This window comes from Barbus barbus, assembly GCF_936440315.1.
Source record: "Barbus barbus genome assembly, chromosome: 32".
Classification (NCBI taxonomy): domain Eukaryota; kingdom Metazoa; phylum Chordata; class Actinopteri; order Cypriniformes; family Cyprinidae; genus Barbus; species Barbus barbus.
Genome location: NC_136760.1, coordinates 3185219 through 3208563, shown reverse-complemented (window position 1 = coordinate 3208563; position 23345 = coordinate 3185219). Strand labels below are relative to the sequence as shown.

The following is a 23345-nucleotide window of genomic DNA, read 5'->3' as shown; positions in this document are numbered from 1 at the left end:
AAACATCTATCTATCTATCTATCTATCTATCTATCTATCTATCTATCTATCTATCTATCTATCTATCTATCTATCTATCTATCTATCTATCTATCTATCTATCTATCGAGATCATTTTAATACTAGCTTTTATTATTATTATTATTATTATTATTATTTTGAAACCCCTGGATGCATTTATAATTATTGAAAACCAAGCTAGATGAGTCAAATGATGTTTTTTGATAATGATATATATTTTTTTACATTGAGTTTTAAAATGAGTGACAAAGTATAATAAAGTCATTTCAGTGCCTAAAATTAAGAAAAACGCATAATTGACGTTGACATTATTTATAGGAAACGAGAAAGAATAATTAAAATAATATTTGAATGATTCATTTATTATATTACATTCCATTTATTTGACATCAATATTCATTTATTTGTAAATTAAAATATTAATTCGAATATACTTCTGGTAGCACGGTTGTTTTTCCTAAATATTTGAGTGCGTTCACAGTCCCCCTCTAGCGGCGGGCCGGTGAAGTGCAGCTCTGCGCTCCGCTCCCTCTAGCGGCGGGCCGGTGAAGTGCAGCTCTGCGCTCCGCTCCCTCTAGCAGCGGGCCGGTGAAGTGCAGCTCTGCGCTCCGCTCCCTCTAGCGGCGGGCCGGTGAAGTGCAGCTCTGCGCTCCGCTCCCTCTAGCGGCGGGCCGGTGAAGTGCAGCTCTGCGCTCCGCTCCCTCTAGCGGCGGGCCGGTGAAGTGCAGCTCTGCGCTCCGCTCCCTCTAGCGGCGGGTGTGAGAATGTCTCCCGCCTACAGGCTTCTCGCTACACGCTCTGCTCAAATCCAAGGGAGACGAACGAGGCGCCATCTTTCGTGCGTTTCTCCCTGCAACGATGAGAAAATGATCTCGAAACCGGTGGTCTACGCCACTCCAATCTGTAAATAAAGGCGTATATTAAAATAACTCGTTCCTGAGCAAAACATCGATTCATAATATAAAGAAAAAATATACATTTGCTATCCATAATCCACTGAAGGGGACAGCAGCGGCAAGGTGGTGTCTAGTTTCGCCCATTTCGTGATTCCGGAGCCGATAACGACAAGGGTTCCTGAAACCGGGGTGTTTTTCACGAAGCGGACGCGGATATGGCAAAAGCGGCGGGGTTGCTTGACCAAACGCTTTATTTCGTGCTTTGGTGACATTATTGTGTTGTTGAAGCCAAAGGTCGGTGGAATAGTTACCGAAATTCCCTCGGATCTCGCGCCCGTCACGTGGTAGGTTCCTCCTTTTTCTTTGTTAGTGGACGATCTCGAGCAGCAGCTCTTCTGTTACATAAACATACTCCTGCAAACCTGTTTCACTCACTGTTGTATTTGCAATAACTGAATGTGTAATTGTATTAATCGCTTTACTAGTACTTTCTCCTGCAATAAGCGCGCCTATTTAGATTTATTTCCTCATTTTAACTAAAACGGATCTATATACCTTCCTTGTTTTTGATGTTATCCTGTGCTAATTTATCGGTTCTCGTTCAATTTGGTGGTCAAAATGACTTTCATAACGCAATCGAGGGCATTTGAGAGCATATTAAACATGTGTAATGCCCCTATTTACAGTAATACGAGTCTTATCTAAGTTAGCAAGCATTAAAAACGAGTCTGATCTGAGAAGCTGCTTCATTTATGCAGGAAGTGGTGTGAATGCTCGTGGTCTGTTCACTATATGCTTGTTAACGCAAAACGTTGCATTTGTGTGTTATGCTATTAGTAGCTTGTTCGTGTGTGCGATCTTTATAAACGAACTTAACCTGATGTATGTGATCTGTTATTGCTCTGTAGTGTGTGTTATACCGGTATTTCCTGTATTGTGTGTACTGAAGGAGTTCGTTTGTTATCGCATTCATGCGTAGAAAACGCGCGATTGTTTTCTTTAATTTTTTTTAAAACTCAGTAAGAGTACAGACACCGCGTTTTGTTTGAGGCGTTTCAGATGAAAGATTACATTAATTAGTTGCTCACATCCCAACTTTACTATTTGAAATGTAAACGCCGGTGTTTTAGTAAAAGAATAGTTTTCTGTATGTAGCGGGTCGCCCCCTCATGGGCTTCGCCATATTGACATCACGTGACCCGTCCGTTTCATGTCATGCAGTTTACAACTTTATTAACGATATATTTACTTTATAAAATGTTTTTCAGCAAGTGCTCAAGGCGAGACAAGACGACATACAGTAAAACAACTGCTTTTGTGTGAATATATTGCTAGAGTTCTTTTCAAGACGTCTGGAAAGTAATATATCATCAGTAAAATGAAATATCCTTCTTCTGTTTGTGTGTCAATATACATCCTTTGATAATGCAATGGCTATTAAAATAGTAGTGAAATACTCTACAGCTGTATGAACCATGTACTTATGAAGAGATAGTCTCTTATCTGTTGAGGCCTAAAGGTATATCCCTAATTCCGTCGACACCGATGGTCTGCTGAGGAGGCTTGCTCTTACATAAACTTGAATAGAGTTGGTCTTTCCCTACTAACGACTATGGTAATGGTCCCTGCTCGGTTGAGTTTTCATTCCCTTTTTACTTTGAGGGGACGAGCATCAGGGCAGATGATTAATGTCTATGAAACTCCGATAACACGTATTCCTGTTTGTGTATACTCACACTGTTATCACTAGTTATCTTCTGGTCTGTGTTTATTATATTTATTCAATGTATTGAGACTAAAATTCAATATGGCATCACAATTGACCTCTTTATATTTTAAATGTACGTTCCTTGTTTTGCTGTGAATGATTCAACACTGCATGTTATTCCAAAGATTTTCCCTCCCAAAACAATATACGCGATGCCAAAAACTAATCCTATTAGAGAGGCCTGCTGGCTTGAATTTTGGAGGAGGATTATCAGACAGAGATTGCAGTTGGGTTTCAGGTATTTTGCGCATGAATGCCTCAAAAAATGTGAAGCTCAGAATGGGAGACCCTTGAAGATAAGGACGCTCCATAGACAATTCATGTGGAAAAATGAATATCCACCCTTTGAATATCCTGTTTCAGCCATAAATACACAGATTGCACAAGTGCAATAGTAATTTTCATTATAAGACAGTAAGTGGACTAAATAGCTCGTCCTACCAGCCGGTTATTATTAAAGTTTAATGAATAGGTTGGGGGGGGGTGTATTGTTGAAGGCCAGCTGGCTTGAATTTTGGAGAAGAAATATCAGACAGAGATTGCAGTTTATGTTTCAGGTATGTGGCTTATTTTCCAAATTTTGAGCCACATGACGAGTCTTGTAAGAAAACATTTAAGATAAGAAAACTCTTATTAAAAAATATCTTCACACAATTCATGTGTATAAATGGATTAAATCAAGCTCCACCCATTGAATATTCTTTTTAATCATACATGTGAGGATTACACTAGAGCAATGGGTTGCAAACTGCTTTTCTGACATATGGCAAACATTGGTGCAAATATTAGAAATTAAGCAAACTTTTTAAACGGCTTGTATCTCCAGCAGGTTATTATTAAAGTTATCTTAACTTTCAAAATATTCTGTATATTTGCAGTCTCCTGAATCTATTTTTTTCCTTTGTAGCCAGGCTGTGTAGGTGGGCTGGAGTGAAGGTTTGGAGGTGCAGGCTGCCGTGCCCATTCCTCGGCCTTGCATGGCTGCGATGGCGCCCGCTTTGACCGACGCCCCAGCCGAAGCCCGCCACATCCGCTTCAAACTCGCCTCTCCCTCATCCAACCTGTCCCCCGGCAGCACCGAGAACAACAGCAACGCCAGCAACATCCTCATTTCCGACTCCGTTTCGGATTCTGCTGGTAGCCACACCAACGGCAAGTGTCACGTCAGTGCCGACGACGGACAGAACTTCGCCCATTACCACAGCGTCAAGGGTCAGGAGCAGGAACCCCTGTCTAAAGCCCCGTCTCTGGGCAAGCTGGCACCATACTTGTGCCCTGATGTCAAACCATTGCCCTCGTCCACCAAAGTCAAGGAGTCGCTGAAGCTGCAAGGTGTCCTCATCAAGCAGTCGGTGCTGAAGAGCCACGGCCTGCTGAGCGGCTCCATATTCCCGAGCGCTGCTGCAGGCAGCGACTTCCTGCTGCGCAAGCGGCACGCACTTGAGCTAACCGGAGGTCAATTGAAGAGCCTTGTCAACGGTGCCGGAGCTGGAAGTACCATGGTGCCTGTGAACGGACTGTCCAAGAAAGTGGCCGTACCTAGTGCCGCCGTGGCTGAGAAAGGCAGCGTGGCCACAGTGAATGGAGACAGCAACCAGCCTTCCACCAATGGGGAAGCGTTGTTATCTGTGTCCTCCAAGTCTGTCGGTACCTTTGCACCCGGTGGACAGAACGGCGATGTGAAGCCACAACAGAATTTGACACCAAGCGTTCAAGGCATGTCAGCACATAGGGAGCTCACGGCTTTGTCTGAAAGCACAGAGGTTAAAGCAGAACCGGAGAGTCCTGTTGTTGAAGCAAACAGTAACAATATCGTCGATTGTCCCTCGTCCCTTAACTCTTCCCCAGTCCATGATGACTCATCCCTTTCAACTCCCAACCTGGAGGCTCTGCTCCAGGATCGGGCTCAGCAGAGCCAACACAGGCAAACGGACATCGAAGGCCGCCTGCTGCGTCTTCGCAAGCGGCTGCAGGTGGTGCAGGCCAAGCAGGTGCAACGGCATTTCAAACAGCAACTCTCTGGTTTTCTGGACCGCACTCTGACCCCGACATCTAGCCGTAGGGCGGACCAAGGGGCGTGGAGAGGCTCTCGTGCTTCCGTGGACACCCACGTGCATAATCTGAGTCGGTTTTTGAAGGGTGGTAGGGTGGCTTCAGAACTGGAGCAACTGCATCTGAGCGGCACCACGTATTTGCGAGCGACAGAGGCTCAGTTTGACTCAGACGCCACCGAGAGCAGTTCGGGAGGAGAGAGCGACGTCGAGGAGGAGGAGCTGGCCAGGGCGGATGTTGACCAGCGTCATATTAAACTGTAAGTCAAACAGTTGTTTTCAGAAAGAGTCTGCTTTTAAAGACATGAAATGAAGCGCATGTTGTAGATCTTATTGTGAACGGTTGTTTAATCAACTGGTCTTTCAGTGAAAATGCTAGACGTCATGTAGTCCCCTTGAACCCTGTCCAGGGAGTTCATTATCATTATCTAACTTTTTCGTCCACACCTCAAAATCCTGTGTCCCACCCTACATATTTTATTTCATGATAATCTGTTGCACTCAGATCAGATGTATGTGACAATACGAAATGTTGAATTTCTTTTGAACTACCTTTAATTTGTGTCATGTGCAAAATGTTTTTTAAAAGTTTTGAGCATAGCATTTTTAGAACACCCTGTCATGCAAGTAGTACATCTGAGGAGAGTGCAAAAACTCTCCTACAACTCAAATGGAACCTCATAAGTAACTGATTTGAAACAGTTTAGGCATAAAATACGGTGCATGGGAGACATTTGACAACTACTTTTGGTAGTGGTTGGTGTTAGCATGTTAATGGCGTTATACTTTTATATGCATAAATACATAGTACATGCAAATTATGTGGGTGAAATGCTCAGATTTGATTTACATTGAACCATTTATCAATTGGTTTTAGGTTAATAAATTGGATTTGTAATGAACATTCTTCTTGCACTATCCATCATCTTGGTTGGATTTTTCCATGAGCCCATATCACCTTTGTTTCAGGGATGTACTATACACTACACGACCTTAAACATTCATGGAATCCTTCCATTCCCCAAAAGGTTCTTTATAGTGGAAATTTTTTTTTTTTTAGATGAATAAAATGTTCTTCACACTAAGAAAAAAAGTTCTTTTTAAGAACTACAGGGGAGTTTTTGGAAAATGGTTCTTCTATGGCATCAGTGTGAAAACCCCCTTTTGGAGACTACGCAGTCTATATACAATTCACTCTATCCTGCAGTCTGTGAATTTTATAAGGCTGGTTTGTCATCTAGCATCAGCATCTGATATCCCCTCCTTTTCTGCAACAGTTGAGTGCACAAAGTGTTTTTGGTTAACAAATGTGAGTACACCTCAACACACACTGCAAAAGTGTATAAGTATGTGAATTGGGACACACTTTTTGATTTAGTCCCATTAAACCATTGTGCAGCATTACTTTGGTGAAGCAGGCCTGTTATGTGGCCTGTTCACAGGAGCCCCAAGGGAGTGCGGGGACATGTTTATGACTGTAGGCCTGTGTGTTCATGCCCTGAACCTTGTAGAGAGTCACTGTTAATTTCCAGTCCGACCTTGTTTGTACAGTGAGATCATAGATCTTGTTGTCATAACGCAGTCTAGTCTAAAGTCATTTCAGCTGTCTCCCTCGGCTGTGGTCTTATTTGAAAACTTCAGCGAGGTTAAATTTCCTGTTTGGCCCCCGAGGGAGAGTCTGATTCATTGTAGGTGAAAATAGAGAGGGTGAAACCGAGAACCCTGATGTTTTGGTTAATATTAAAATCAAAGGAAACCACAGGTGATGGATAAAAAAACGGTTCTTTTTAAGCAGTTTCACTTTCATGTGTAATTTCTACTTCCTGTTTTTTGTGTGCGTATACAGAGAGGAGAATAAGCGTTGTGAGCTCAGAAGCACATTTCAGACCCCTTGTGTTGGTAAACTGTGCATTATATATTCAGGAGCTAAAATCCTGTTGCTTTGGAGTTTAGATTTGGAGCATTTAGATTTAGTTTTTAATCGTATTTTATCTGATTTAATATTTAGGGAGATAAGTGGCTGGAAAGATTTTAGCTTGATTTATCAATGCACGCTGTTTAAAAGGAGCCATTTAGCAGCTTGCTGACTTGGCTTTGCACCTTTGACCTAAATAATCAGGCATCCTTGAATGCAGATTTTGGATGTCAAATTTGAGCTCATCGAAACATGCTCCAGTTTCTCTAAACGCCACTCTCACATGCTCGAATCCATTCAGGGGTTGTGTTTGCTGGCTGAACCCTGATGATGATCCTGCTCTAAATTTTTCAGCCCCGTTTCGTCCTTCGCAGCGCTCTCTGATTAATCTTTCTCGGCACATGCTTATGACATCACGCTGTGATGGTTGGGAAATTAGAGCATGAGGAACTGCTGCTTGTTGACCTCTGACTGCAGTTAAATCAAGATGAATTTAAACTTTGTGCATCCCAGGACATTGATCCCAAACACCCAAACTCATTATTGGAAGCTTTTAATGGAACACAGCTGCTATGCAAATGGAAGATTTACTTTTACTGCAATTAAAGACCACTTTAATCCACCGAGAGCTGGAGTGACTGCTGGAGCGCTTTACAGAGATGGGGGTTTTAATGGTCTGTGCTCAAAAAGTCGCCAAAAATTGAAAACAAAAGTTGTTTATTTTCCTTTTACGAGAATGTTGACAGATTATGGAACGGTTATTGGCTGGTGAAGATAATAGTGTGGGTAAATCTTACAAAAATATGTCCAGGCCATATTGGAGAGAAAACCTTTGACTTTCTTTCTTCTTGGGAACATAAAAGATGTTATTTTGAGAAATGTGGTGGTGTTGTGTTTTTGTTTTTTCTCCATACAATGGAAGTCAGTGGTCACCAGATCTGTTACAACATTCTTCAAAATATATATATTCCACAGAAGTTCTACAGAAGTAAGAAAGTCATACAAGTTTATAGCGACATTTTCTACCAGAAATACTGTAATACATGCATTTAATTTATGATAAAGAGAATTTTAACTGTTGTAAAAACAAAATTAGCCTTACATATTCTTGACTTGAGATTCACACGTGCATGTGAGAAAACGACAAGCTAATCAGGAAGTGCCTTTTATGATCTGATAAGTATAAGTGTATTTGTTTGTGTTTGAGAAAAACGAGTCCGATTCAGTCTTTCGTCCATAAACTGTGCATTCCTTGTTTTTGTATACATATTAAAAACAAATAGTCATTCATAATATCTCCAAATCTGCTGTTGGCCTTTGACAAAATCTGATGTATTTAGGTAGCCTGTTGTTTGGAAACCATCATAAACACTTATGTTTTCAGGATTTTCCCTGTTCTTTTGTCTCCCCTGTCACGTCTGTCTCTTTCTCATTCTGGAGTCTTTCTTCGCCATTGTCCTATGTTCTTCCTCCTCCCATTCTCACTGTCTGAGATGAGCCCACTCGTGTTACGTAACCTTTTCCTCTCTCAATTTCTCAGACGTTCTCTTTCTTTTCGCCTCCACCCCTTTTTCACCATCTTCCCCCCCATAATTCCTCTGCATTTCTCTGCCAAGCCTAACCACCTCACATACTTCTCTGTTTATCTCCTCTCTTTTTCTCTCCATCCATCTGTTCAATTCTTCCTCTCTTCCTTGCTTGCGCTTTCACATCATGACTCAAGAATTACAGCTGTGTTTTCGACCCCCATAGAAAATATGCATCCAATTTGCGTGGATTCTTTCTGATTCGTATATATTTCCAAACGTCCACTTACAGCTTGGTCTGTATTTGGGGGAAAAAATCCCCAACTACAAAAAAATACAAAGAACATAAATACAAGAAAAAAATAGGGTTTTCCCTATTAAAAAAAGTGATTTAAAATGTATTGTAAAGTAATAATAAAAATGATAATAGTAAAATTAAAATTCAATCAAATAACTATATAATAATGCTGATTATTATTACTATTAAATATACACATTTCTAAATAAAAGCAAAATAAGAATGACTTTTAACTGTGAACTGAGCCGCTCTGAAACGCTGCAAATACCAGTGGATAATGAGCTGCTCGCGTGTAAATGAACACAGTACTCTACTTGCAGCTCTGTTCCAGAATGTATTTATTTGCAAGTGCTAATATTGGAATCACTTGTTGTTAGTCAAGTCTCCCGTGCACAGTTTGTTGTTTATTCAGCTTTTATTTCAGGTAGCATGCTGCCTTGAAAGGCAACTTCTTATGCAGGCAGTAGACAGCAAGACGGCTTAGTAGACACACTTTCCTATTGTAGAAGTTCATCTCTCCCTGTTATAATTGCTTTCATTTTCTCCTTAACCTGAAATACAGTGTAACGCTTGATCTATATGAGTGAAAAATAACAGGCAGGGCTCCATATAAAACAGTTTGCTAAGCCAGCGTGTCAGTCAGCTGGTATTTATCTGTGTTTTTGGTTCATCCGGTCCCTCCGTCTCACAGTCTGAAACCCAAGAACAAAGGCAGCCGAACATTTATGCTAAACGACTGTCTTTGTACTCCTTCCATCAGCCCAATGTGATTTATGAAACACAATTACGAGATGATTCACTTCACAGCAGGCTCAGTGAGGGAGGATGCCTCCTTTGTTGTCGTTCACCCCGTCGTCCAAACGCACACTTGTGGAAGAGTCGATGGACAAAATGCAGGTTATAAGCATTTTGGGTTTCTTCTCACAATATTCTTAGCACCATATTACATAGCCTCAAGGACTTTTGAAAAAATAAAATGTATACAGACTTTTATGTGCGCATGAAAAATAATTTATCATATAGGGCAATGCACACTGAGCCACATATTGTGCCATCAGCTCATCTAGTGGTGTGGTTTCCGAATATGCGTTAAAGAGACCTAAGACTTTGAAATTCATGAAAGTCACGTTTTAAACATTTTTTTTTTTTTTTACAGTACCAGTCTTTTTTATAAACGCTTGAACTTGGCAAATGTTATGCCATCAGCCCATTTCATCACGGAGGATGTGCATTAGACATTAGGCAGTTATGTCACAGGAAACTTCCTCGGTACTTCAGACTTCACGAGTTAGACTCAGGAGCGTGAACTCCCACGGACGGAACGACGCAAGTCCGGTAATTCTGCTAAGAGCAGCGTACTTGATAACGTCAGTCAGCTCGCCTTAGCTGCTGCAATCTTCCTCACTGTATAAGATGAAATATATCAAACACCACTGCCTCCTTTCGTTTTCATTTAAACATTAATAGCCGCAGAAATGTAGTCCAGGGAACGTACATACATTACAATGAAACAAAATATTATATTGCCTGTTTTCATTTTAACTTATTAAAACTGTATGCACCAAGGGTCTGAGAGTAATGCAATTTCAATTCTCTGTATGTATGTACTGTACATGTGGAAGAATTGACAATAAAGCTGACTTGACTTAATAGAACAATAGAATAAAGACCAAATATTACCTTTTAGATTTACCCAAAATGAATGATATCTTATGTTTAACCAGCGGCAAATGTCAGAAGGACTAGCTGATGTTATGCTCCTCTCTTCGGGATACATGAGCACTGAGCGCTTGGTAATCGCGTGGAGCTCACGTCTCCGAAATCGGCGAAGCACATTTTCAAATAGGCGCTGTTTTTATAAATAAACCGCCTACAACTACATTCTCGCCTGAAATACACGCGTCCAGTGTAGGCAGACTTTAGCTGTTGCGGTGTAGACACGGTGTTGCTCGCCTATCGAGAAGAAACCTTGGCGTCCGATCGCACGCCTTCCCCTCCTTGAGTTCTCTCCAGCGCTGGAAAGCTGATCCGATATTTACACGGGTCCTACTTCTTGCCGTATCGTTCCGCAGACATTTTCCTCTTGTTTTTCATCCGCCATCTCTATCTTTGTCGCTCGGCTGTTCACTTGAACGCTCTCTCCTCCACATCATGAGTAGACACGCCCCTTACTGCTGATTGGCTTCAAGTTTGTTTTGGTACTCGGCCCCGCCTCAGCTTTCTAAAACGTTTTTGAAAAATTGCTTACCCTGCCTTTAAAGTTGTAGTAATGTTGTGTGATTTATGTCAGTTCTGTTAGTTTTGTCTATATTATATTCGATTTATTACTTTTAGTTATTTTAGTGCTTCAGATTAAATGAAATGAGAAGTCGACTTGGCAAATAGCTAAATTGAATTAAGTATAGTTTGTTTTATTTCGAGTTATTAAAAGTTATTGTTTTTGTTTTAGTTAACAACAGCAGTTCTGGAAAATGGTGCTGAATATAAAGAGTTTTTCACTTTCAGCCTTCATGGACAGTTATATATCACTTATAAATGACGATATACAAAATTAATAGTAGTTGTTATTATTAAGATCGATGTGGTTTGGAATTGGTTAAAGTGTGCTTGGAAAAAAAAATCATCAGAATATCTACATGCCTAATAATTATGCACACGGTGTATTATATAAAAATGAATGACCTCAGACTGACCAATCAAACAAAGTATTCCAGTGAGCAGTGTAATCATATTGAATATCCCATGTGTGATGGCGGTTCATAGGGCTCATTGATCTCGTCACAGTGAGTTACTGGCTTCCACGTGGGCAAATGTGAGCGGCTGCGTGTGAGGGCGTGCTCTGTGTGTATTCTGAGGCAAGGCGCTGTGGGAATGTGCAGAGAGGGACTTTGCCATGAGATGGTGGTGGTGTGCTTTTGTGTAGGCTGTACCGCTCACACTACAAGTGTTTATCATGAAACCCTGATAGACCAGTAAGGACAACCAGTTTCATGTCTGTAGTCACAACAACAACCCATCACACAAAAATACACCTTGCACTGCACACGTTTTTGCCCTCCATAAGTTATTAAAACCTCATGATAATAGTACAATAAACCAGTGTAAATTTTGGAAGTTTTTTTTTTTTTTTAAGTACATTTAATTACATTTAGCCATTTTTACAGATAATTCAGTTCTGACAGACAGGGACAGTGCAAGTACTGATTATTTTATTTATTATTTTAATAAATCCTATATTCAGTTTATGTAGTGTTCATTTAATTTAAATCTTTGTTCCATTGTATATGTTCTATTACTTGTAGTACATTGTATTTTATTTTATTATTGACCATTTATGTGTATTTTTTTACTTATATTAGGCTAGTATTACGTGGAATATGCAATTGTGAAAACAACTATAATATCTATCACACAGTTTATTGTGAAATTATTCATATTCGTATTTTTGTTCATATCACCCACCATATTTCCCTCTCCTGTCATCTCTGGGTTGCAAAGGCAGTTGTGTGTGAATGTGTTTAGCAGTGCCCACTATGTGTTAAACATCATCATTACAATCTAGATGACTGATTTCTTCTTTAATCTTGACCATCAGGGCTGGAAAGTCAGAGAGAACAATCCTGAGGGTTTCCTGTTTGTTTTAACGGTCGTCACAGTCAGTTTTAACTCACTGAAGTAAACAAAGCTAACCCTCTAATGACTCTTCTAGTTAGCTAAACAAATAAATGTCAAGCTTGTTTAAAAGTGTTTAACCGGATTGTTCACTTTTCTGTCTCAGATGGAGGAGAGCAGAAGGGCGGTTTGCCAGGGAAAGAGCCACAATCATCAGTCACTGGACATGGCTGCAGGCTCAGATATCCGACCTGGAGTACCGCATCCGACAGCAGGTCGACGTCTACCGCCAGCTCCGCTCCAGCAAGGTTAGCCGACGCTTGATATCTACTGTGTTTGCTGAACCTGTATGCTGTTGTCTTATAACACAATGTTTGAAATTGGTAATTAATGGAATTTGGCTGTTTTATTTTTTATTTTTTTCTTGCATGTTCTCTGCAGGGTCCTGTGGACCTGGGAGACTCCGCCCCTTCCTGCCAGAGAACCGTAAATATGACGGAGACTAATGAGAATGTCCCGACCTCAGCAACATCCCAGATTTTCACAGAATCTCAGTCTCGTTTGGCGGACACATCTGAGAACGGCATCTCCATGAGGTTCGGACTAATTTAGTGGTTAATATTGTGTCGGCGTAAATATTTGAACTTTTTATTAGTATATTTATATTTGTGTGTGTTAAATATATTTATAAATACTGACACGCACATAAGTGGTATGCGGGTACGCAACCAAAATAAAAAAATGGGCTGGGTAAATAAATTCAGTCTGCTCATTTGCATACCAAGATACGTTGACAGCTGTTAATGTACAATCATCATTTTAGATCGACTAACTGTAATATGGTGTAAGATTTAAATTCGAACTGAAAGCATAAATCTAGGCTACACGTTGACATTTCATTCACTGACGTGCTTCACTCGGCGGTGCTAAAATCAGCAGTGCGCAGACTTACTGGTAAGGTTTGAAAATGCTGATAATTCAAACAAATAAATAAAATAACATTTAAATATTAGCTTTGTATTTTCAAGTGTACTGTAAAAATATATATATATTTTAAATTAAATAGTATTATCAGTATAGTATTTGAGGATTTATTAGTATTTTATTTATTATTTTATCTAATTTAGATAAAAAAAATAAGCTAGCGCAATAAAGGGCAATAAAACTATTATTAATAATACTATTATTGTTGTTATTTTTTGTAGTTAGGACAGTATTTGACAGAGATACAACTAGGCCTATTGGAAAATCTGGAATCTGAGGGTGCAAAAAAAAATAACAAAATTGAGAAAATCGCCTTTAAAGTTGCAAAAAAAAAAGCAAAAAAAGTCGTTATCAATGCATATTACTACTCAAAGTTAAGTTTTGTTATATTTACAGTAGGAAATTTACAAACTATCTTCATGGGACATGATCTTTATCCTAACGATTTTGGCATAAAAGAAAAATCGATAATTTTGACCCATACAGTGTATTTTTGGCTATTGCTACAAAATATACCCGTGCAATTTGGTTGACTGGTTTTGTGGTCCAGGGTCACACACACACACACATATATATATATTTATGTGTTGTGTTATATATGCGTGTGTGTATATATATATATATATATATATATATATATGGTATGTGAACCATATTACCCGTTAACTTAGCAAAAACTGGATTTTATGTTGTTTCCTCTTTTTCTTATTTCAGCAGTGTGGCAGAAGTGTCTGACGCATGCTTGTCAAGTCTGGACAGCAGCTGTACATCTGCACGAACACGCCCACTGCTGACCTGCAGGAGACGACGTCTTGTCCACCCGAACACTGTCCACAATCTCAACGGCAAGGTGCGTTTGTGTGAAGTTTGTTGGTATATATGTATCATTATTCCAGGAGCACATTTTTGGCTGTTTTGAAGTGTATCTGAAGTAAGTTTCATTCCTTTATCAGTTTCAGAGAGTGTCTTTCTCACCTCCACGCGTGTGTGAGGTCAACGGCTCGTGTGTCATGTGTGGCAGTGCTCCTCTCCTCTCCAAGCCAGACTTACCGTTTAATCGCCCTCTGCTGGAGAGAGTCGCGCATCAAGACCGCAGCATCCACCCTGTTCTGTCCATGCAATCGGGTGAGATGCACAGACAGATGCAATTAGAGCTAACAACTATTTTCACAATAGATTTTTCTGCAAATATACAATGTGATTTTATGTATACAGTATTACTATATAAAATTATTTTAAAAAGTGTATATATTGTGTGTATACATATGTCTGTTTTAAAAAAAAATATTTTATAATATATATATATTTCTGCTAGGGAAATTAGAAATGATGGACTGGCCCCCTCCAAGTCGCTTTATTTGGATAGCTTATTTTTAAAATTAGTTAAACTAGTTGCTTTGGGCCCTGTTGCCCAGCAGCATCCTTCCCTGGCCGTGACATGGGCTGAGGCGTTAAGTTCTGATACGTCGTAGCCACGGGGGGATCGGAGGCACCACAATTATTAAACATCAATTTATAATTCACAACTAATATTATTTTTACTTGCCCTCTTCATTGTCCTCAACCCTCTCCCAGTTTTGATGAAATCATTATTATTATTATGATTAATATTATTATGGTTATTGTTGCTAATAAAATTTGTTGTCTTTATTTTTACTATTATTATTATTCATCTTTATTTATTTATTTATTTATTTTTTACACTACTTATATCTGTTATCAATCTATTATGATGCTATTTCAGTTGTATGCTTCCTTCCCCAACCCTAGACACAATGACAGACACACACTCACACACTCTCACACACACACACACACACACACACACACACACATATGAATGCAAATACAGGAGTTAATCAGAACGGACTTGTCATGTTGGCCATCAGTATATATGTTTATTTGTCTGTGTTTCTGCATTTTGGCACATGTAAATATCGTCACCTTCTTTACTTGCATAATAAAAAAAATTAGTTAATAAACAAAATATATGTAAGGAATAATTGACGACGGGCTGTTGAATCTTTTTTTCTACTTAAAACGCTATTGAGAGTAGGATTAATTTCTTCCGAATCTCATCCAGCCTTTGTTGCTAATTCCAAAACATCATTTTAAACCTAGTAATGGAGGCTTGAGCTGTTGATAGCAGAATAATGCAGTTAATGACCAAGTTTTCAGAGAGAGAGAGAATTAAGTGTGAGTCTGTGGATCTCTTAAGTGTTCAGCATCAGTGTCTCTAGTAATAGTGAAACTTTAAGTTCATTTTCTTCACGAACAGCACCATTGTTGTTATCTCGCTTGTGAGAAGTCATATAGTTTAAGTTGTTAAACTGTTACTGATAAAATCGCTAGAGTAGCGTTAACAACATTAGTTGTATTAACTGTATGTTCGTCTTTGAGGGAGAGAGCAGGAGTATGTGTGCTCCATACATAAAACGTAATTTTGTGCCAAAAACATGGAAATGATCTTTCATTTTTAATCTATTGTTTACTATATGTATTTGTTTGGCCAGTGTTGTTGTCGGTTTTGGTTCTTTTGCTGTTTTAGACAGTAAAGGACCTTTGAAATAACTCAAATGATTTGGCGCAGTGATACAGACATGTAATGCAGTCAAGACCTGCCTGGAACTACGTTTGCTGTGCGTTTCCCTGAAAATAATCGCACACCTTAGAACGTTTGTCAGCCGATCAGATTCAAGCATTTTCCAAACATTTTCCATCATTTTGACAGACGGGGTGAAAAAAAATTCCGTCATAATCTATTATTACTAGTCATTTTAATTTTCATATTTTAATTATAACACATTTAATTGCTTTTATTTTTGTTCACATTTTCATTCTGAATAATGAACCTACAGGATGAGCGTATAAATGTATGCATTTATTTATTCATGACAGAGACGGTCCGTCACTTTTCATGTTCAACACTAAAAACGACGAAATATGCTAGGGCTGGGGAGAAAAAAAAAACCATTTCTCGATTTTAATAGATTCTTATTTTTATGAACCTATATCGATTCTTAAAATTGCTATTTATTGAAAATCTGGAATCTAAATATTGAGAAAATCACCTTTAATGTTGTCCAAATGGAGTTCTTAGCAACGCATATTACTGATCAAAAATTAAGTTTTGATATATTTACAGTAGGAAGTTTACAAAACATCTTCATGGAACATGATCTTTACTTAATATCCTAATGATTTTTGGCATAAAATAAAAATCTATAATTTTGACCCATACAATGTATGTTTGGCTATTGCTACAAATATACCCCAGCGACTTAAGACTGCTTTTGTGCTCCAGGGTCACATATATATATATAGTATCATTGTTGTCAGAATTTCACCATTCTCAGTTTTATTGATTCAGTTGTTCCAGTCCTAGATTTGTTCAAATTTCATGAATTGTAATGATTCTGTCTAAACTTTTTCTCCTTACCTCCTCTGGTTTGTTTCTCAGATGTGGCTCTCAGCTTACAGTTGCAGAAGGTCTTGAGATCTCATTGGCAGACTCGTCCGTTTGATAGGATCAAACCCCTGAAGAAGATCTCTCTCAAACACAAGCTCTCTATCACACCATCCTCCTCCTTGCTCTCCAAACACAAATTCAGAGTGTCAAACTCGCATGCGGCTGCAGTCCGTAAGTACACACACATTTCTACTCACAGACACTGACTGTGACAGGGTGACTGAAGTAATTCATTCTTTCTCTTTGTCAGGGTTGGCCCGTCACAAGAACAGGTCGGAGAGGCTGCACAGGCTGCAGGTGGCCAACATCTCACGTGTCCCAAAGCCGGACACACTCACACCCTGCAGGCCGGATCGTGCGCTGGACCGGAGTCACAGCAGGAAGAGGGTCAGAGAGCATTCACTGGACAGAACAGACTGTGAGTGCACTGCTTTCCATACAAACGTGACCCTAAATATGTCTTAAACTTTTGGTTATTTCAGCTTTGCACAGTTACTGACAGCAGCATAAAATAAAGCATGCAGTCATAAAATCTAATTTCAATAGACCGAGGAGCACCCAGGGTCAGATATTAGTGAGGGCTTGGTGCAAAAAAAAGTCACCACAAATGAATTCAAGATAACAGGGTAAATAACGCTCCTGCACAATTAAACTAAAACATGAAGACCGTCATGATTGAAGTGAAATGTGAACATAGAAAGTCTTGATCATGGCATTAGATATTGTATTATAATAAGCATTATTACAATATCAAGGGCAATAATTGGCTTTTTTTTTTTTGTCAAAATAACTGTGATTTGCTATCGCACTTGCATATCATTGGTCTTTTGTTGATTTTGATTGCTTCCATTGTGCTCATTTATAAGTCGCTTTGGATAAAAGTGTCCGCTAAATGTAAAATACTGTAGTATTCTGATTGGTTGACCCTGGTACCAGACAGCTCAGTGAGACAAACACACCATTTAATTTGAAATGACATGGTTAATAAGCACATATTGGTGTCTTATGTGTGTATATATTTTTTTCATTTTTCCTTTCCTCATATAGCACCAAAAGTGGTGATGGATGCATATCCGAGTCCATGTGTGTCTCTGTCCAGCCTACACTCCTCCAACACCAGTCCCTTGACCAGACAGCTCTCCCTCCCCATTGAGAGCAGCACTCCTCTGGGAAACAGCGTGGTACGTTCATTATTTTCTGTACAATAGTGTTGGTTTGAGCCAAAAGCGCTCTTGACATGTGGCACAGTTAAACTGTAAGTGACTAGAGTTTGAATCCCAGCTTGTGGGAGAGCCACGTCCCCCTTCCCCTCCACTTTGCTTTCTAGCCGCTCAACAGCATACTGTCTAATATTGGCAAAAACATGCCAAAATAAATCTTAGTGCAGTCTTAAATGGTGCTTAATACTTAGGGCTTAAATTTAGGGATGAAAGAACGGGAATCATAATATGTCCTAATGGTGATTGTCAAACTTTATATTTAAACAAACGTCAGCATTGTACATTCAAAGTCAGAATACGGTGCTCTTGTTAGGATTTTAAATAGATCTCATGTGTTCACTTTTCATTCATGTTTTAAACAGCCCGTTCGGAGAAGAAGAGGCGAGAGTCCGTTTGATATCAACAACATCGTCATTCCAATGTCAGTGGCCGCCACCACCAGAGTGGAGAAGCTTCAGTACAAGGAAATTCTCACACCCAGGTGTGTCTCCAAGTCACTCACTGTGCCTCTTAGTCCACTGTTCATTCAACTCCATGAAAGCTGACTATCGTATTTGATACGCCCATTTATAAGCCCTAAAATGATTAAAGGTGGGGTAAGCGATTTCTGGAAGCCAATGTTGATATTTGAAATCACCAAAACAAACACGCCCCTATACCCCAAAAGGGTCTCGCCCCTACTTTGATAGCTCCGCCCCACACTTTCATAGCCTACGCAACCCAGGCAATGATTATTTCTGTGAAACAAAGCAAAACCAATGTTACACCGTGTCTACACCGGACACGAGCTGCGTGACAAAATATTATAGAAGTCATTATAATCAGTTTAATCTCACTTTATCATACTAAAGGGGTCATAAAATCTTGATGTATCAAATATGATACTGAACAAAAACACATTTTTTTTTTTTTGTAATTTTGTCTAAAGGTTTAATAAATTGTTCCATTTCAAACATCTGCTCTACTCACACTTATTTCTCTGTTGTTCAGATGGAGGGAAGTGGACATTTTAGCCAAACCACTGGCAGAGGAAGACAATAACATTCCGGTATAACAGCCATCTTTTTTTCTTCCCATATATTCCAATTGAACCTCTTGTCGATCCTTATTAGTGATGTGACCCAATGATTGATCCGTGTAGGTGGAGGACCTTTCAGATGCCGCGTTCGCTAAACTCCACCAGCAGTTAGAGGATCAGGAGCGCTCTCGCTGGCGATGGACGGCTCTCGCACCTGCCAAGAGGAGAGGAAGCAGGTACCTGCCCTAGACAACGTTTTTCCTGTTTTCCTGTTTTATAGTTAACCATGTCCATTCCACAGGTCCTATAAATCCCTGGACGGGCGAACGACACCATCAATAGTGGGAACGAACCCTTCGACGCCTCAGCCCTCATCCCCAGACGCAAGTCACTTCCACCTCCTGCAGGACTACGGGCCGGTGTCGTCACCCCTGAGCCCCCCCAGCCCCGACACGCCGTGCTCCCGCGACGCACAAACACCTCACACCAGAGACACACACAGACTGCTGTACAGCGAAGACACGTGCGGCTCCACTTCAGACTGCACCTTTGAGGAGACGGTAACAGACACGCATTCTCACACCAGTTTCATGATTTGTCATCCTGCTCATTTTCTCCATAGAAAAAAATTTAGAGCAATCTAAAATTAAAACAAATGATTCTGTTGATTAGCGTTAGTATTTTTGGAAAAGTGTTTGTCTTTATTGGCTTTGTCTCATCGCCACAGTCGCAGCTTAATCAATTAAGTTAACATTTAATAGTGGGTATGCAAAATGGAAAAAAATGCACTTTCAACTTAATACAATACAAAAATTCAAAATAATTTTTACTTTTTTGGCCCTAAAGGAACAGTGTAAATGACAATTATTTAATTTAGCAACATTTTGAAGCATTGTTTTTATATAACAAAACGTAAATGAGTCTTGATTTGAAAAGAGTCTCTTCAAAAATATAGTAAAAACTATTTTAATAATTTCTTGTAAATCATCTAAATAATACTACAATTTAAAATGACTCTTTTCTGTTTTAATATTTTAGGCCCTGTCCACACGAACATGGTTATTTTCAAAACTGCAGCTTTTTGTATGTGGTTTGTCCGTTCGTTCACACGCAAACGCTACACCAGGTCACTGAAACTAAACATTGTTGAAAACTCCTGCCAGGGTGAAGATTTTCAGAAACTCTGTTACCGTGTAGACAACCGGAGATTTTGGCTTGTGATGTCGGCGCCTGCTCCGTTATCTCTGCCTACAGGAAACTTTTTCTGGCTTCTGATTGGCCAACATGGCTTTACGGTTGAGATTATATCACTACCTTGCTCTTGACAGTGCTTCATAGCATGCGTTTCCATTTTCATGTGGACAGAGATTTTTTCAAAAACAGAAGGTGGAAAAACTCAGTTTATAAAAATGGACATGGCCTTAAATTCCTGTGATCAAAACTGAATTTTCCGCATCATTACTCCAGTCTTCAGTGTCTCGTGATCATTCAGAAATCATTCTAATATACTGATTTGCTGCTCAATTAATATCAAATATTTTTAAGTTATAAGTTATTATTAGCAATACTGAAGACGCTTTGTGACTTTTTTTTTGTGGGGGGTGCTTTTTTGTTGTTAGAATTCAAAACGTAACTCTTTAATGTGTTTTGTTTTATAAATGAGAATGGGCAACTGCGAAAACACCATTTAATTTCTTTATTACAAATTCCATTCTTAAAACCCTGTATGTTTTTTTTTACCCTGGCAGACGGTCCAGCCCTGGGAGCCCAGGAGTTTTCCTTTACCTGAGGACCCGATAGTGGAGCCCGAGACGGACAAGAGTCAGCCGAGCTTTCCTACAGGCTTCAGATCTGACGCCCACTGCAGGGCGGAGTCAGAGAGCGACGCTTCCTCGCCGTGATGATGAACAGATTAACGACCTTAAAACCACACCTCCTATGGCATTAATTGAGAAAAAACTCATACTAATCAAAACAAACAAAACAAAAATCTGTCAGGACTTCTGTTGTTTGATATTCAAACATCAGCCAATTATTTTCACAGTTTTTAGTGAATATTACAGAACATAGAAAGCTAAACCTGTCTTCTAAAACGCTTTTCTCAGAAGAACAATGTAAAGGAGATGTATGAAAGTTGTTTCCATAAATGTTTTCATAGTCAGCTAAATATATCATTGGGACTTAGTGTGGTATTCTAACCTGTCAGGTGAACACTATGTAGTGCACTGTATAGCAGACTTAAGAGGGCTTGACCAAAGGGTGCCTCTCTGCTGGACTTATATATGTATGCTTGTGTTGTGAAGTGACGAACCAAAACCTGTCGAAAATACTTGTCTGTGTTATTCTAGGTTGACGATCACGTACCAAGCAGAGCTCTTCTCCTCAGTTAAAAAGCACTTCACAGGGCGTCAATATCTTGCTCTCTTCCTCGACCCTCCCTTTTTCTCGTTCTTTTTAATTTCCCACCAGCATATGGAGTGAGTGTGGCTGATGTTCATGGCATCATGTATCTCAACGTTAATGGAGAAATAGCAAGCTCTGTGAAACAAAGCCTTTTAGTGCACATCAGTTTAGCTCTCACACCTCGGCCCTTTCGTGTTCCAGGCTCTTTCTACATCATCTGTTGAGATTGTACTTTGTAATCCTTCTGAAAGGAGCCAGATGTTTCACACAGACCTGCCCTTCTCAGGTTATGCAGTTGTATGGAAACTTGTGTTAACAAGGCATCTGTTTTCTTTCACTTTGTCGGTGTGACCCCTTATTAGTGTTCTTATTCCGCACTGTCGCCCCTTTGAGAGTCTACTTGCTATGCAACTCAACATTATTGTTGTGGCCCTGTCCTTTTTCTTTTTCATACAATCACAATGTCTACTTTTAATTTCTTTGTGTCTTTCTCTTCGTAGCTGTTTGAGACAGGTTTCATTGTAATTCAGTTGGTTTCAGATGTTGAATCATTTGCAGAAAAAAGAAAAGAAAAAGAAAAACACCCTTTTGTAAATAGTACCATTAAAACAAATCAAACTCCGTTCAGATTGTAGGTCTCATCACTGTGTGCTTAACGATAATGTAATGTTTCTGACACCTACATTGGAGGCAATTGCTCCTGACGACAGGAGAAAAAGATTTTTAATGCCTGGTGCAGACGTGTGAGAAATTGCATATTCAAGAAAATGGCAGGACTTGATTTTATCCATCAGGAGTTAATTAGATCATGAAGAGGTTACACGGGAGTATGGAGCCATACCTGAATGCTTGCAAATAATTATGGAGGACTATAAAGATTGAATTATTGTTGTAATTCTATGAGAATATAACTTTGGAATTATTTTCGGAACGGTGTTTTTTTTTTCTCTCCTGTTGATGAATGATAAACATTGACAGCCAATCAGAATCCACCAGATTTAAAGCGGCAGATGAGCGCGCCAAAAAAAAACCGAAGGACATCTTGGTTTGGTGTGGACGCTAGGCTAATGTAATTATCATCATGGTTATCTTTGTTGTCGTTATTGGTGTAAACCGCTTTATTGCTACCAGCTGACGCACTGCCAACACTATTGAGAAGACTTTCTGACTGGGACAAGGTCATGTCTTTCTCTATTATTTTTTAGACTTTATGGCCTGGTTTCACAGACGGGGCTTAGACTAAACCAGGATTAGGACATTTAAGTAATTTTTATAAACGTGCCTTAGAAAAAACATTACTTGTGTGCATTTTGAGACAAAATAAAGGCACTGATATGTTTTAAGATCAGACAGAGCAAGTTTCTTTCAGTTGAAACCGCTCAGATTTAGATTTTAGTCTGGGATTAGTTTTAAGCCTTATCTGTGAAACCGGGCGATTGAGTAATATTTAATACTCAAGTAATACTCTATTTCATGGCAATAACTTACTGACAATATTTTAAGCTGTCAATGCTGTTTTAGCAGAAAAAATAGGGGTTTTAAAAAGCGTTATATGATGACCCCGTTTCAAAAATCGAAAGAAATACACATCTTCACAAAATTTAATAGCTCCTGTTTGTCTTTGTACTTGGGCCAAAATAAATTAGGCCTACTGAATTTTAGTTTCGACAAAAATAAGTTAATTTACTTAGGTTTACTCTTTTTAATAAACATATTGCTTTTTATGAGATTTTTTTTTTCTCCCTACAAAAGTTCATATTTTTGTCTCAAAGTTTGCATAGACCCCCTTGCTCCCCAATGCAGCTGGCTGGGTGTATCCTGGCCTAAAATAATGTCAATTCTTTGGCCTACTTTTTTGGAATGATGAACACAGTGAGACCAAAAATATGTGAACTGGGTTGGTTTTGATGTCATGTTCACTTGAACAAGGAACCTTTCATGCTAAATTTTCCTTCTAAGCTCTTTAAATTCTGGTTTAAAGGGATAGTTCAGCCAAAAATGAAAATTGTGTCATTTACTCGCCCTCAAGTTGTTCCAAAACTACATGTTTTTTTTTTCTTTAGCCAAACACAAGAGACGACATTTTGAAGAACGTTGAGTAACCAAATAGGATAAACCTTTACATTGTGGGGGGGGGATCAATGGCTACTGAACTATTTGGTTA

The 23345-nt window shown here is 39.3% G+C and overlaps 1 protein-coding gene across 2 annotated transcripts; it reads left to right on the top strand.

Moving 5' to 3' along the window:
* The first annotated feature begins 825 nt into the window (after nucleotides 1-825).
* On the top strand, nucleotides 826-21516 carry LOC306852574 (KAT8 regulatory NSL complex subunit 1-like). Of its 2 annotated transcripts, none has more exons than XM_079389513.1 (14): nucleotides 826-1261; nucleotides 3593-4996; nucleotides 12254-12395; nucleotides 12529-12683; nucleotides 13786-13921; nucleotides 14025-14196; nucleotides 16532-16711; nucleotides 16791-16958; nucleotides 17588-17721; nucleotides 18123-18241; nucleotides 18751-18808; nucleotides 18902-19014; nucleotides 19080-19338; nucleotides 20527-21516. In XM_079389513.1, the coding sequence occupies exons 2-14, from the start codon at nucleotides 3663-3665 to the stop codon at nucleotides 20677-20679; spliced, it is 3123 nt and encodes a 1040-aa protein (XP_079245639.1). In that variant the 5' UTR covers nucleotides 826-1261; nucleotides 3593-3662; the 3' UTR covers nucleotides 20680-21516. The 2 variants fall into 2 exon arrangements, with proteins under 2 accessions (XP_079245639.1, XP_079245638.1); XM_079389512.1 differs by having other exon boundaries at nucleotides 1128-1261; nucleotides 13789-13921.
* The last annotated feature ends 1829 nt before the right edge of the window (nucleotides 21517-23345 follow it).